Source organism: Ornithorhynchus anatinus, chromosome X1 (assembly GCF_004115215.2).
Source record: "Ornithorhynchus anatinus isolate Pmale09 chromosome X1, mOrnAna1.pri.v4, whole genome shotgun sequence".
In the NCBI taxonomy this organism is placed as follows: domain Eukaryota; kingdom Metazoa; phylum Chordata; class Mammalia; order Monotremata; family Ornithorhynchidae; genus Ornithorhynchus; species Ornithorhynchus anatinus.
This window is the reverse complement of record NC_041749.1, coordinates 116940212-116956474: the sequence shown is the minus strand read 5'-3', so window position 1 is coordinate 116956474 and position 16263 is coordinate 116940212. Positions and strand designations below refer to the sequence as shown.

Sequence of the window (16263 nt, the reverse complement as noted above, 5' to 3'; positions counted from 1 at the left end):
ATCCCAGAGCCCCATCTCTCTTTCCCACTTTTTCCCTTTCTCTCTCCCCTCTCTTCAGGCCCACCCCCTCTGGCTCTGCTCCTGTCCCACCTCAGTGACCACCTCACCTCAGAAAGACTCCTCCTCCTCTGCCAACCTTCAAGGTGGCTCCCCACAGAATTTCAGCCACCGCCTCCCCCATCAAACAACAACAAAAACAATAGTAATAATAATAATAACTTTTAAAACCAAACAATAAATAGGCCTCTGGGAGTTTTCTGGGATGCCAGGATACAGGCTGTGTGTACGCAACTTCAACGTATATAAATAAGGCTCTTTGATTTTAATAAATATCAGGTATATGGTTTGTACAGTATGCACACAAAGCCCCTTTTCCCAGGGTCGGCACCCTCACACGGAGTTCTCTTCAGGATCATCCAGGTGCCTGGGGATCTTGGTGGCAACTGCGGTAGGAAACGGAGAGAGAGATGAGATATGGGACAGGGAGAGGCAGGCTCAATTAGCGTCTCCCCGCCAACTAGGCAAATCCCATGAGGCCTTGCTGTGGAGCGGCAGTTCCCCTGGGAGAGTAGGGTGTCCAGATTGCTTGGACCGGAGCCATTCTATGTGATGTCACTAGAGGGTGAAGCTTGAGGCAGGGCAGAGGTCCCCTCCTTCCTACCCAAAAGAGGACTGGTATTCACGGCCCCGGGACACCACACCCCCTCCTGCTTTCCCAACGGGGTGATTCCCTTGGCCTCGCTGACTGGCCCTACCTGTGCAGCTCCCGGAGTGGCGGACGCCGATGGACCTGCCCAGGAAGCAGGTGGCCTGCCGCAGGTGGCACGAGGAGGCGTAGGTGACATTGTTGTTCCCGCAGAGCTCCTGGTCCTCGCTGGAGGGAAGAGGGCAGGGCGCCGCCCGGCAGAATACGCAGTGGGCACTGCCCGTCTGGTCCACCACGCAAGTTTGCGTTCCAGGACACAGCACGTGGGAACAGGACTCTGGGGAAAGGAGGGACGAGGGAGGGATGGAGGGAAGGGGACGGCAAGTGTGTGAGTGAGTCACCGGGACAAATGAGAGGTGGAGCCTCCCCAGCTCAATTCCTCCCTCAGAGGTGCCCCCCGAGCATATGGCACCTTGCCCACTGGGTCAGTCAGACCCTGGTCCCAGACATCCTGATCCCTGTGCCCCAGAGTGATGGGCCAGATTCTCTGGACTAAGAAGCAGAGGGGGCATAAGGGTCAAGAGCGTCCAGAGGTCAAGCTTATACGGGCAAGTCCCCTCTGCCTACCCGAGGACCTGGAGGCCTAAGAGGGGCAAGCTGGACCCAGCTTGCTCATCCCAGCCCCCACCCCACCCCATCGTCCCAGTGAGGCCCAGTCCCTGGGGACCTGGAAACTTTCAGGAGCAGGTGGTATCACTGTTCTCCTGACTGCCCCAGTCTGGCCGCCGTCCCCAGGCGAGAGGACTGTTCCCACGTGATGGCTGGGGATGGAATAGGGGAAATAGACACCCCTTTGCCCCCCACCTGAGATCAGTCCCATCCAAAGCTAACGTCACCCAGAACTGACCCAGCCTCAGCACCCCCACCAGCCTACCCCTCCTGGGGGACCCTCAGCGCCCACCAACCGGCCCCCAGGCCCTTGTCCCCAGAAACACTGGAGAAGCTGCCACTGGCCCGGAAAGCATTAAGCTGAGGATGAAGCATTCAAGGGGCCTCGGGGACAATCTGTTCTGAAATGTTGACATGGAATTAGAGAGCAAATTTCCTGTAATTACCCAGAGAACTCACAGTACTGGACCGAGAGGAGTCAAGGCACTTGGGAGACCAGCACTGGGGCCAGAGGTTGCTCCTTGGATGATACCACAGAACAAGCTTGGAGGAGGAGGAGGAGAGAGAGACAGAGATAGACGAACAGAGAGACAAAGAGCCAGAGAGGGAGAGGGGGGAGAGAAAGAGAGACGGGGAGAGAGGGGAGAGAGAGAAAGAGAAAGAGAGAGCATGCCAGTGGGAACCCAGAGACCTCCCTCCCCCACTCACCCCTCCAGCCAGCCAGTCCCCAGCCCCGCCCTCCCCACCACATACTTCTACACCTGCCGGGGTACATGACCTCCAGGTCGGGGCGACCCTGGCACTTGGCAATCAGCAGCTCACATTCGTCTCTGTAGGTGGCACTGTCAGAGCCGCAGACCTGTAGCCGGCGGGGGAGGCCGGAGCAGTTGGGAGCGCAGAGGCACTGAGGCCGGCCTAGCTTCATCTTGCACACTTTTCCGGGACCGCACTCCACCCCCTCGCAACTCTCTGGAGAAAGCGGGACAGGGCATTGCCCATCAGGGCCGACAATCAATCAATCAGTGGTATTTACTGAGCACTTACTGTGCGCAGAGCGCCAACCTAAGCGCTGGGGGAAATATGATGATAATTATAGTACCTGTTAAGTGCTTATTATGTGCCAAGCACTGGACTAAGCGTCGGGGTAGATACAAGATCATCAGGTCCCACATGGGGCTCACAGCCTAGGTAGCAGAAGGAACAGGTATTGAATCCCCATTTTTCAGATGAGGGAACTGAGGCACAGAGAAGTGAAGTGACCTGCCCAAGGTCACACAGCAGGTACGTGGCAGATCTGGGATTAGAACTCAGAACCCCTCACTCCCAGGCCTGGGCTCTTTCCACTAGACCACACTGCTTACAATAGAGTAAGTAGACATGACCCCTGCCATGTCTGTCTCCAACCCCTTCTCCCCACTTAAACTCTTAGATTGAGAATCCCCTAAGGGATAGGGACCATGTCTAATTCCCACCCGCGTATTCTCTCCCAGCACTTAATACAGTGCTCTGCACCCGTTAAGCACTTAATAAAAATGTCTACCAACTGTGATATTGTACTACGCCAAATGCTTAGTACAGTGCTCTGCATGATTGATTATTACTCCTCAAGGAACTTCCAGTCTTGTGGGGGAAACAGATATGAAAATAAATTATAAGTAAGGGAAGCAACCAAGTACAAGGATACGTACAGAAACGCTCTGGGGATAGAGAGAGTACCTAAGTGCTTGCTAGAACTCACCCCACCTTCCCCTCCACCCCCCAGCCCCACCTCCCAGTAGAGACTCTATGCAGTTAACCACCCACTTAAATAACAGACTGACTACAATCTACTAGTACAACCCTTGGAGCCCTGAGTCCTGATCCTAGCCGGCAGGGCCCACATTTGTGCTGTACGTACTTGGTCAAGTCGCTGAACCTCTCCGGGCCTCTAAATTATCATATCTGCTACAGTGTAGTCCAGAAGACTTACAAATGGAAAGAACTGAGCAGTTGCTGAATTATGATCCAAGGGAGGATCTAGATGTGTTGCCTAGAATAATAGGTAATTTCTTATCTCAATCAATCATATTTATTGAGTGCTTACTGTGTGCAGAGCACTGTACTAAGGGCTTGGGAGAATACATTTCCCAAGCGCTTAGTACAGTGTTCTGCACACAGTATGTGTTCAATAAATGCGATTGAATGAATGAAGGAGAGTACAATATAACAATCCCATTCCTTGCCCACAGTGAGCTTACAGTCTAAAGGAGCTTACAGTCTATCTCTCTGGGAAATATTTAATGTGACTTCTCGGGGTGGAGCTGACCTCCTAGAGGGGAAAATCACGTCAGTGTTGCAAAGCAGAGAGAGCCGAGGTGAACTGGAAGAGGGAGAAGGTGGAGAGAAGCTGGGAAAGACAACAAAGGAGAAGGAAACCTGGGAGTGGATAAATAGGAAGGAATAGGCAGTGTTGCCCAGTGGCTAAAACATGGGCCTAGAAGCCAGAGGACCTGGGTTCTAAGCCTGGTTCTACCACTTGCCTGCCATGTGACCTTGGGCAAGACACTTCACTTCTATGTCCCTCAGTTTCCTCAACTGCAAAATGGAGAATCGACACCCATCCTTCCTCCTACTTCAAGGTGAGCCCCGTGTGGGACCGACCTGTATCTGGCCTGATTAACTTGTATCTTCCTCAGTGCTTAGAAGAGTGCTTGACATATAGTAAACATTTAATATTTACCATTAACTCCCCCCCACCCCCCCCAAAAAAAAACCAGAATGGGAAAGAAGCAGGAGATAGGACATTGAAATAATAATAATAATGTTGGTATTTGTTAAGTGCTTACTATGTGCAGAGCACTGTTCTAAGCGCTGGGGTAGATTCAGGGTAATCAGGTTGTCCCACGTGAGGCTCACAGTTAATCCCCATTTTACAGATGAGGTAACTTAGGCACAGAGAAGTTAAGTGACTTGCCCACAGTCACACAGCTGACCAGTGGCAGAGCCGGGATTCGAACCCATGACCTCTGACTCCCAAGCCCGGGCTCTTGGAAATACAAAGGGAAAGATGTTAGGAACTGGGGCAGGAAAAAGATGGAGAATGAGGGATGAAAAGAAAAGGGCAAGGTGTACGGAGAAAGCACGGTAGAGTGGAGCAGTGTGGCTCAGTGGAAAGAGCACGGGCTTTGGAGTCAGAGGTCATGTGTTTGAATCCCAGCTCTGCCACTTGACAGCTTGTGACTGTGGGCAAGTCACTTAACTTCTCTGTGCCTCAGTTCCCTCATCTGTAAAATGGGGATGAAGACTGTGAGCCCCACGTGGGACAACCTGATTCCCATTGCTTAGAACAGTGCTCTGCACATAGTAAGCGCTTAACAAATACCAACATTATTATTATTATTATTATTACGAGTGGGAATGAAGGGTTCTCCAATTCCTCTGAGGCTGAGGGGTCAAAAACTGAGGCAGGAGAGAGTGAGGTTGGATACATTATCTGTACTTTATTGTAATGTCTGTCTCCCCCTCTAGACTGGAAGCTCCTTGTGGGCAAGGAACATGTCTACCAACTCTGGTATATTGTACTCTCCCAATGCTCTGCAAACAGTAAGTGCTCAGTAAATATGATCGATCGATTGATTTATTGATATAAGGGAGAACTTCCTGACAGGGAGTCAGGCTAGCCGACAGCAGGGCAGGGCGTCTCAGCACACAGGAATGTCTCAGCCTCTCCAGAACAACCAAACCCTGAGTTGACCCACTGGCTGCCAGAGAGGCTCTGGAGGTGCAGCACTGGAGGCCCTTCTGAGGCTCTCTAGGCAGCCAGATCAATCAACCTATGGTACTTAATTGAGCTCTTACTGTATGCAGACCACTAGACTAAGCACTTGGAAAAGTACAATAGAGTAAGGCGAGCTGACAAGTAGTGGAGACAGATATTAAAGTAAATTACAGGTAGGGAAAGCAAGAGATATGTACTTAAGCACTGCGGGTGTTGGTGAGTAGCAAAACGCTTAGGGGGTAAAGATCCCAGGGCATAAGCGATCCAGAAGGGAGACAACATAAGGTGGGGTGATGAGAGGTTAGCTAGGGAAGTGTTCCTGAAGGAGATGGGATTTTAGTAGGGCTTTAAAGGTGAGGAGAGTGGTGGTCTGATGGATATGAAGGGGGAAGAAATTTCAGGAAGGAGGGAGGACAAGGGCAACTGGACAGCAGCAAGAGAGAGAAGATCGAGGCTCAGTGAGTAGGTAAGATCTCCGCATCTTCCCACCCTGTCCTCTTCCAGAATTTCCCTTACCTGTAGACAACATCACTATCCTCCCTGTCTCACAAGGTCATAGCCTTGGCATTTTCCTCAGCAAATCCCTCTCATTCAACCCACATAGTCTGTTACCACATCCTGTCTGTTCTGCCTTTACAGCATCTCTAGAATCTGCCCCTTCCTCTCCAAACTGCTACCTTGCTGATCCAAGTTCTTATCATTTCCCGCCTTGACTACTGCATCGGGCTCCTCGCTGACCTCCCCGCCTCCTGTCTCTCCTCACTCCAGTCCATACTTTGCTCTGCTGCCCGGATCATTTTTCTGTAACAAAAGTTCATTCATTCATTCATTCAATAGTATTTATTGAGTGCTTACTATGTGCAGAGCACTGTACTAAGCGCTTGGAATGAACAAGTCAGCAACAGATAGAGACAGTCCCTGCCGTTTGAGGGGCTTACAGTCTAATCGGGGGAGACAGACAGACAAGAACAATGGCGATAAATAGAGTCAAGGGGAAGAACATCTCGTAAAAACAATGGCAACTAAATAGAATCAAGGCGATGTACATTTCATTAACAAAATAAATAGGGTAATAAATATATACAGTTGAGCAGACGAGTACAGTGCTGAGGGGATGGGAAGGGAGAGGAGGAGGAGCAGAGGGAAATGGGGGGAAAAGAGGGTTAAGCTGCGGAGAGGTGAAGGGGGGGTTCAGTCCACATCTCCCCACTCCTCAAGAACCTCCAGTTGTTGCCCATCCACCTCCGCATCAATCAGAAACGCCTCACCATTGGCTTTAAAACACGTGATCTACTCACCCCTTCCTACTTACTAAGCATTAAGTATAGTGCTTTGTACATAGTAAGCACTCAGTAAATGATTGAATGAATGAATACCTTACCCCCCATCTCCTCCTACAGCCCACCCTGCTTCCTCTTAATGCCAACCTGCTCACCGTACCCCAATCTCATCTCTCTCACCACCAACCCCTGGCCCACGTTCTCCCTCTGGCCTGGAACTCCCTCTTCCTTCACATGCAATAGTCCATCACTCTACCCACCTTCAAAGCTCTACTTAAATCTCACCTCCCTCAAGAAGTCTTCCCTGAGTAAGCCCTGTCTATTCGCCCTCACTTCTGCATTGCCTAGGCACTTGGGTCCTGTAACCCTTAATAATAATAATGATGATGGTATTTGTTAAGCGCTTGCTATGTGCAAAGCACTGTTCTAAGCGCTGGGGGGGGATACAAGGTGATCAGGTTGTCCCACGTGGGACTCACAGTCTTAATCCCCATTTTACAGATGAGGTAACTGAGGCACAGAGAAGTTAAGTGACTTGCCCAAAGTCACACAGCTGAAAAGCGGCAGAGCCGGGATTAGAACCCATGACCTCTGACTCCCAAGCCTGGGTTCTTTCCACTGAGCCACGTTGCTTCTCATTTTGATTTTCACCCGTCCCCCTTGACACTTATATACATATCTATCTGTAATTTATTTTAATGTCTGTCTCCCCCTCTAGTCTGTAAGTTCCTCGTAGGCAAGGATCGTGCCTACCTACTGTTGTACTGTACTCTCCCAAGTAATTAGAACAGTGCTCTGCACACAGTAAGTGCTTGATAAGTACCACTGATTGATTGACTGGTTGAGTTTGCATTAGGGGAGTGAAATGTGCAGGCTGGGTTGTAGGTGGAGAGGAGTGAGGTTAGGTAAGTGAGAGAGAGCTGGTTGAACGCCTTAAAAGCCGACAGTGAGAAATTTCTGCTTGATGTAGGGATGGATGGGCAACTATTGGGGGATTTTGAAGAATGTCTAGAGGGTCAGTTCAGGGGTTTGGTCGCTCCACAGGGTAGGGGTGTCACAGGCCTTGTGCTTCCTGACCCAAGCTAGCTCTGCACCTTGGTCAAACCTCCCTTTCCCTGACGATATACTTCACCGACACAGTCCCCATGGCCCTGTTGGCATATGCCTGTAGCAAAATCCACGCTCACCATACCCTCAGCCTGACTGTACCCTGGGATTGGGCTATTATACCCGATGGATGAGCTCAGCGTGAACCCAGCCTCACAACAGGAGGGCCCGGTGGTTCCCGTGCTGACCCCAGTTTGCCCTTCTCCCAGGAAAGTACAACTCCTCCCCTAAGGAGATGCCCCATTAAGGGTGGCCGTCACCAGACTCAGCCCTAGTTCCCAGGAGGCAGTGGGTTTGGGGAGAGGCAGTGGGTTTGGAGACCCTCCTCCAGGAAGGAGAAGTCAGTGGGTTCCCTTCTCCAGCCTCCAGGCCGGATTCCTAAAGCCAGAAACACCCACCCCGATCAACCAGCTGCCCTCTCGGCTGGCCTCTTCTTAGTCATCAGAGGTTCCTGTCAGAGTCAGATCTCGCGACACGCTGGCATACCGGTCTGGGGGTCTTGTTTCATTGTCAAAGAGGGTGCACAGACACACCCAGATCCTAGCTCTTCTTGTTGTATCTTCTTTCTCCCCCCAGGGGGGACAGGGACTGAAGCAGTGTGGCCTAGTGGAACGAGCACAGGCCTGGGAGTCAGAGGACCCTTAGGCTTTAATCCCTGCTCTGCCACTTGACTGCAGTGTGACCCTGGGCAAGTCAAGTTCACTGTGCCTCAATTTCCTCATCTGTAAATGGGGATTGATTCTGAGCCCGTAACTGCTCAACTGAGCACATTTTTCAAATCTTGGGTCATATGAATACCAGGGTGAGCAGTTGAGGGCTGGGGTGGGGGCGATGGGTTTGGGGATACCTAGGCCTGGTTGCTTAGGAAGCGGTAACAGATATAGCTCTCCGTCCCAGGATAACCTCTCCCCAGACCGTACCCATCCAGACTCACCTCTCCTTCCCGCTTCCAGGTCCCCAATCGTGGAAGAGGCCTTGTTTTCCTTCTTCAGTGATCAAGGGATGGGGAGATCACATGGATTCAAAATTCCCAGATAATTGGCAAACCCTCATGTTTGCCGAGTAGCTGTGCCCCTCCCCCCAAACCCTTTCACCAGATCTGCTGACTGGTAGCAACATGGATGGGTTTGAGTTTCACCTATCAAGGAAAGCCAGAGCTAAAGAGGGTCAGGGGAGAGAAGATGAACTTCTGGATCATCCGCCGCCTGGAAAATCAGGAGTGGTGGGTCTTCCCCTTCCCCAGATGGTCTCGCAGCTTAGGGTGGAGAGGGGCTGAGCAGGGCCCCCCATGCCCCCTCCCATGGGCTGCACCCAGCAAGGAAATGAATCTCTACTCCCAAACACCTGGCAGGGCCAGCCAAGCCTAGCCGGAACAACTCCAAGCCCAGGCCCGGCCAGCCGGGCTGAGCTGCATTCGTACAACTAGAGGTGAGGGGGTGGGGGACAGCCAGGGGGCAGGTGGAATGGGACCCAGGAGTCCTTGCACCCTACCCCCGCCCCAGCCCTGGCACTGAGCCCAGCTTCATGACTTCCAGATGTCCATGCCTGTCTCCCACTCCTCCTCCTCCTCCCCAACTTTCCCTCCTGGTCCTCAACATGGACCACCCAGAGAGAGCTAAGTCCCAGCTCAATGTCCCAGCCCAAGGATCACAGAAGAGTCCCTGGGGCAAGCTGCCAAGGCCCTTTGGATCCGCCTGCCTATTGGAGTGAGATTTTCCAGCTCCGGGCCTGCGGAGGAGAAAGGACTATGCCGAGACCACCCCTCCTTCACCAGATGGGAAGAGCTAGATATAATGAAAATATGGTCAATGTTCAACGATTTGCACTCATGGAAAGAAGAAGTAGGGCAGGTAATGCACGCGCTTTGACTGCCAGACGGTGTGGGGAAGAGACCTGGGAGAGTCATGGAGGCCTAAGTCACTGGACCCATTGTTCCATGGGGGCCACAGGAAGGAGGTTGGAAGGAAGCATGCTCCCAGCTAGTGAGAACTGAGACATCGCCAATGGATAATATAAAAAGTGAATAAAACCAAGTAGAAAAGTCAAGAGGGAATGTACTTTGACTTCAAATAGTCCCTTGCCTCCTAGTCGCACAAGGTGGCATGGTCTTGTGGATAGAGCACAAGCCTGGGAGTCAGAAGGAATTGGGTTCTAATCCCAGCTCCGCCACTTAACTGCTGTGTGACCTTGGGCAAGTCACTTCACTTCTCTGTGCCTCAGTTCCCTCATCTGTAAAGTGGGGATTAAGACTGTGAGCCCTATGTGGGGCAGGGACTGTGTCCAACCCGATTAACTCATATCTACCCCACCACTTAGAATAGTGCCTGGCCCATAGTAAGCACTTAACAAATACCACAATTATTCTTATTCTCTCCCATCTTCCCATCAGTTTATCCATTTGACAGATAGGAGAAACAGAGTCCAGGAGAGGTTTAGACCCCTGCACAGGATCGCATTAGCCCACCAGCGTCAGAGCAGAGACTGGACTTGGACCCTTGACTCTCCCGTAATCTGTGGGGCCCAGCTGCCCGGGGGGTGGGGAGGGAGTCAGGGGTGGGAAACTGTACCTCTGCAGGGATGGCAGGTCACCAGCCCCAGGAGTCCCAATAGGCTGATCTTGTTGCCTGCCTCGGTATTGTTGGACCAAGCAGTGTCCACATGGCCAGTCCTGCAGCACTCCTCCCAGCTCACCCCTGTCTGCAGGATCACGTTGCATTTCTCTTCCTTGCCCTGCTGTAGCCAACAGACACCGCCTGTAAGGGGGAGGGGAGGAGAATGGGAGAGAGGGAGGAGAATGGGAGAGAGGGAGGGAAGGGGGAGGAAAGAGCAGCAAGTGAGAGCCCAGCCTGGCAGGGAGGGGGAACCCCTAGGCGTGTTCTTGGGGCCCGGCAGAATCTGGGCTCTCTCCCATACCAGGAAACTTCCCTGCCCCTACCCATCTCCTCACCAAACTGATCTTATTAATAATAATAGTGGTATTTGTTAAGCGCTTACTATGTGCCAAGCAATGTACTGAGCACTGGCGTAGATACAAGATAATTGGATTGGGCACAGTCTTAATCCCCATTTTACAGATGAGGTAACTGAGGCACAAAGAAGTTAAGCTACTTGCCCAAGGTCACGCAGCAGACAAATGGTGGAGACAGCATTTAGAACCCAGGTCCTCTGACCCCCAGGCCCAAGCTCTTTCCACTAGGCCATGCTGCTTCTTCCTGTAATGTACCCTACATGATGATGATGATGGTATTTGTTAAGTGCTTACTATGTGCCAAGCACTGTTCTAAGCACTGGGGTAGATAAAGGGTAATGAGGTTGCCCCACGTGGGGCTCACAGTCTTAATCCCCATTTTACAGAAGAGGTAACTGAGGCACAGAGAAGTTAAGTGACTTGCCCAAGGTCACTCAGCTGACAAGCGGCGGAGCCCGGATTAGAACCCACGACCTCTGACTTCCAAGCCCGAGCTCTTTCCACTAAGCCATGCTGCTTCTCAACCTCCCACCCCTTCTGCACAGCCCCTAGCCCTCCCTTCCTTTTATATCACAGCTCAGATAACATCTCTGGGAAGCCCCCTGGGATCCACCCCGCCCACTCTCCAACCCAGTCCCCCCTGGGGCCGACATCTCTCGCTCCGCTCACTACCGTCCACTTGGACGGGGGTCTGTCTGGGTGCCTGTCCTGTCTCCCCTATCAGGGCAGGGGCTGCAGCATCTGTCCTCTGGCATGGACCCCCCAGTGCCTGGTACAGGGCTCTGCCTGACGGGCGTGCTCCAACCAGACTCCATGATGTTGGTGATAATGGTGCTGGTTCACTGTGGGGAGCTTCATCTCACCTTGGGGCTAGGCTCATTTGTGTTTTACTAGATCCCCTTTTCCTTTTGCACCTGGCAGGCTGGAGCCGTTTGGCCTCTCCGCCTTGGTGAGTGGAGGAGTGATGTTACCCGAGAGCACCGCCTTATCCTTCCTTCTCTCATCTTCCCTCTTCTCGTGGGCACCAGGCTTCGCCTCCCAGCCGGCAGCTAGCTGCCATCTCCTCCGCCACACCCCAGAGTCGCGGTTTCTCCCTCTCTCCGCTCTGCTCCACCTTTCTGCCCAGTCCCTCAGCCCGTCAGCCCAGGCCAAGTTGGAGGCCCCCAACACAGAGGTTCGAATCTCTGAGCTGGCCGCTTAACCCTCACCCTGTGACTTGCCCCAACTGCCATCCTGGAGGCAGGGGAGGGGTGAGAGGGGGCGGAGGGGTCCTGGGACCTGGACAGTCTGCACCCTTGCAGAGAGCTGGTTGGGGCCCCAGAGAGCCAGGACTCCTCCTCCTCTTCTGCCCACCTGGAATGAGGCCACTTGTCACGCGCCCGCCCCATTAAACTGGCAGCTTGTCTAGACGGAGCAGAGGGGTAGCCACGAGGGCCCCATTCATCCCGCCCTCCAACCGCCCTCCCCTTTTTCCCCTCTTACTCACTCCGGCCTGGGACATTCCCCCCGCATGAGCTCACCAGTCTCCCCAGGCGAATCACCCAGCTGGGAGCCCTAGGGAAGGGCTCTCAGCCCTAACCCCCTCTCTCCCAGGGCCACCCGCTTGTAGGGCTAGGGAGAAACCCAAAAGAACCAGACCATCCCACCAGTCAAGTGTGGAAAGGAACCTTAACATTTGGTTCTCTAGGGTTGCCTGATTTTCTCCTCTCTCCCCATAAGGCCGGGGGTGGTGGTGGGGGGGAACTCCAGTAAATCAGGAGGGGGCTTTGCCGGGGTCCTCAGAACCTGAAGATATTCTTGCTAAGAGGGATTTTGGGGCTGCGATCAATAAAGAATCCGAGAATTGAAAGTGGCCTCAAGAAATCATCTGATCCAACCTCCTCTGTTCAGAGCAGTGGAGGACTAATGTGTCAGCAACAAGAGTTGTCTGTTCCCCATCCTTCTCCTCTTCTCTTGCTCCACTTCCCTCTTCCCTCTCTTCATGCCTCTTCCTAACTCTTTCCCTGCCCCTCCCACTACTCTTCTCTTCTCAACCCTATTTCTTTACTTGTCTTTCCCTGTCTCATCTCTCCCGGCCACTACTATTCACACCGCTTCAGTTCCATGGGAACTGGTAGAGATATTTCAAAAGCAGAGTCTGGTGGTGTTCTCTAAGGGGTAAAAGAGGAAAGAATAGAAAAAGTGAAGGGCCAGAAAGGGGAGGGGGATCCAGGCACAGAAATAGAAGGCGGTGGGGGAGACCACTAAAATATGTCCTGTACCACAGGGGCCTTGTGTCACTCCTGTGGGTCAGATCTCGTTGGCCATGCTGAGGTCAGAGGTCACACCAGAGAAGCATATCAACGGGCTCTCTGGGCACCCAGCAGGGAGGTGGAGTATAATCCTTCCTGGATCCCCTAGCAGCCAGGGGCAGAGCTTCTGTAAGACTAACAGGAGGCTGTGGGGCCCGGGAGGACACTGGACTAGCACTCCAGCTCCCCAGTGTGCCACCTGAGACTGGGTAAGGTAACACGGAAAGTGATCTGCTGGCAAAGTGGGGCCTAGGGCACAGCCAGTCGGGGGTCTGAATCCTGAATCTGATCTGAATCCTTCGAACCCAAGAGGCAGAGGAGAAGATGAAGCTGGATGGGGCAGATCCTTCTCAGAGGCCCGCGGCAGGGCTGAAAGGAACACCCCCAAGGCTGGGAAGGGGTGGACGGGCCATTTGTATGGGGAGAAAGTGGGAGTGGGGACAGAGTTGCAGTGGAAAAATCCCCAAGCATAACCCCACTATGCATGCACCTATCTCTCCCCAACAGACACACTTCCATGCACTCACATGTATAATAATTATGGTATTTGTTAAGAATTTACAATGTGCTAAAAACTCTTCTAAGCAGTGGGATAGATAGAAGTTAATCAGGTTGGACACACAGTCCCCGTCCCACATGGGGCTCAGAGTTTTACGAGGGAGGACGATTTAATCCCCCTTTCATAGATGAGGTAACCGAGGCACGAAGTGACTTGCCCGAGGTCACACAGCCGACAAGTGGCCGAGCAGGGATTAGAACCCAGGTCCTCTCACTCCCAGGCCCGGGCTCTTTCCACTAGGTCACGCTGCTTCCCAAACATGGACATAGGCAGATACTTCACAGGGACACACACATACCAGCACGCTTGTGGGCACTCAGCACTCACATATACACCTGCGCACACGCACACACCCCACCGAAACACATCACCCTCTTGCCCTACTCCCCAGTTATCGCACTCCTCCATTCTGGCCATCTCCTCGCTGGCCCCCTGACCTCAGAAGCACAGATTCCTTTCTCCCTCCTGCCCAAATCAAAGCCAGGAGTGGCCTCTCCCTTCTTCCCTCAGGCCGTCCGCCCCATCCACGGCCCTAGCAGGGGCCGAGGGTCCCCCCCCCCCGCCACCCCCCGGGGCCCGGTGGAGGGCTACAGCACCGCCTTTCGGACCGTCTGTCCCTAAAGGACGGTGGGGGAGATTCCTCCGGGGATTGGGTTCCGGAGTCCCCACCGCTCCACTCCGGCCCAGGAAACCAGATCGAAACCGGATCCGTCTCAGGTGCAGTCAGTCGGAATAGGCATTCGGGGAAAGCGGAGAGCATCTGGTTCCCGTCCAGCTCAGGTGCGACCAGATCGAATCGGGATGCAGTTCAGTTCGGGACAGGAATCCAGACGGGAGATGTGGCGGTCCCAGTTGCCGCACGCCCGGCGAAGCCTTGGGGCTACCGCCCTGTCCTCTTACCACCGTCCTCCCCCCCGGGCCAAACACACATCACACACACACACGTGTGCCCCCCCCCCCGCCCCCGTGCACCTGGGTAGCCCGGACCCAGTGCCCAATTCTTACGGGCTGGTAGACGTCCCTCATTTCCCCGAAAGCTCCCCGAAATGGGATAGCCCCCCCCAGCTATTCCGCCCCCCCCCGCCCCCCGCGCTCCCCGTCCTTCCTTTCCTATCGGTCACCCGAAGGGGAGAGGGGCGGGGGTCTCCCCGCTGCCACTTACTCTGCTCGGAGCCCAGGCCAGTCACGGGCCAGGACAGCGCCCCCAGGACCACCAGCCATAGATTCATCTTCCACCGGGAACGCGGGGGGAAGGGGGCAGGCAGGGCAGAAGCGCCAGGGACCGGCAGAGGAGCGCGGGATCTGATGCTTCCTAAGTCCGGGGGACCCCGGGGAAGGCGCTGCCCCTCCCCCCTTTCTCCTCCCCCCCCTCCCCGCTTCCCAGCTCCGCCGTGGGGAGGAGGCGGCAGGTTGGGAGATGCTGGCGGGTTAGGGGACCGGACGGGCCGAGCGCTCCCGAGTTGGGAATCTCCGCCTGCGGCACTCGGACAGACCTGTCGCAGAGAGTTTCAGCCGCCTGTCCCCCCCCTCCCCTTCCCCCACCCCCACCCCCTCCCTCCATATAAAGAATTTTCTTTCTAGTCCCGGGCTGGGTGGGTTGAATCACTAGACGGGGTGGGCGGGGCCTGAACGGCCGCCAGTGGAATTGCTGGGAAGGGCAGGGTGTGAGTGTGTGTGCGAGTGTGAGAGTGTGTGAGAGAGTGTGTGTCTGTGTGTGTCTGGGCGTGCGGGCGCGCCTGGATGTGTGTTTTTAGCCTCGATTTCCCTGAGGTTAGGAATCATTACCAGCCTCACCCCTAACACGCACATACTCGAGGGGCGGGTGGGGGGCACCCTTCTGTCCCGATTTTCTCTCTCTTTCTTAGCCTCCCTCCTCCCCCGTCCTTTTCGCCAAAAGCCTGCTCCCTGCCTGACCCTTTCCCACACATGTCTCTGGTATGTGGAGTAAGTCTGGCTCTGGTTATATTTACTCCTTTCAGATCCAGTTCCGAATCACTCACGCTTGCAGGATGCTTGGCAGTAGAAGATTGCTCAACTTTTTGAGCCGGGCCGCCTGGGGATGGGGGGATGGGGAGGGTGGGAGGGGAGATGGGAACGGGGAGAGAGAGGGAGGGAGGGAGGGAGGAGAGAACGCGGGGGAAGAGGTGGAGCCGTTTGGAAATTCGGGTTGCTGAATAAATATGTAATATGCCCGTGTGAAGCCGGGTAGGGAGACACAGGCCACAGAGAGGCAGACAGTCAAATGGAGACAGACAGAAGGAAAAGAAGAAGGGAGCGTGGTTTGGGGGAGGGAAGAGAGTTAGTTCTGGTAGCAGGGGGGTCTGCCCAGCTCACCTGGGCCTCAGTTTCCCCATCTGGTGTCTCATGGGAGGGGAAGGCCTCTGTTTTCCACCCAGTTATCCTGGGTTGGGTAGACAGAATCCAGATCCCACTGACCATGCTTGTCCTAGTGATAATAATAATAAGGATGATGGCATTTGTTAAATGCTTACTATGTGCAAAGCAGTGTTCTAAGCCCCGGAGGGATACAAGGTGATCAGGTTGTCCCACGTGGGGCTCACAGTCTTAATCCCCATTTTACAGATGAGGTAACTGAGGCACAGAGAAGTTAAGTGACTTGCCCAAAGTCAAACAGCTGACAAGTGGCGGAGCTGAGATTGATGCCTGTCTACTTGGTTTGCTTTGTTGTTGTCTCCCCCTTCTAGACTGTGAGCCCGTTGTTGGGTAGGGATTGTCTCTATCTGTTGCTGAATTGTACTTTCCAAGCCCTTAGTACAGTGCTCTGCCCACAGTAGGTGCCCAGTAAATACGATTGAATGAATGAATTAGAACCCATGACCTCTGACTCCCAAGCCCAGAGAAGCAGTGTGGGCTAGTGGAAAGAACACGGGCTTGGGAGTCAGAGGTCGTGGGTTCTAATCCCCACTATGCCGCTTGTCAGCTGTGTGACTTGGGGCAAGTCACTTAACTTCTCTGTGCCTCGGTT

General features: G+C 53.8%; 1 protein-coding gene across 1 annotated transcript; it reads right to left on the bottom strand.

The window, feature by feature from the left end:
• Positions 1 to 301: 301 nt before the first annotated feature.
• Positions 302 to 14783, bottom strand: FSTL3 (follistatin like 3). The gene is made up of 5 exons (XM_029049838.2): positions 14440 to 14783; positions 10027 to 10212; positions 2069 to 2284; positions 756 to 983; positions 302 to 443 (listed from the first exon to the last, which is right to left on the bottom strand). Exons 1-5 carry the CDS (start codon positions 14504 to 14506, stop codon positions 391 to 393), a joined length of 750 nt encoding a protein of 249 aa, XP_028905671.1. The 5' UTR covers positions 14507 to 14783; the 3' UTR covers positions 302 to 390.
• Positions 14784 to 16263: the final 1480 nt, after the last annotated feature.

Coding starts and splice junctions, on each gene's coding strand:
- FSTL3 (XM_029049838.2), bottom strand. CDS start 14,506: ATGAATCTATGGCTGGTGGTCCTGGGGGCGCTGTCCTGGCCCGTGACT. Junction 984..2,068: donor GTACCCCGGCAGGTGTAGAA/GTATGTGGTGGG, acceptor TCCTTTCCCCAG/AGTCCTGTTCCCACGTGCTG. Junction 444..755: donor CCACTCCGGGAGCTGCACAG/GTAGGGCCAGTC, acceptor TTCCTACCGCAG/TTGCCACCAAGATCCCCAGG.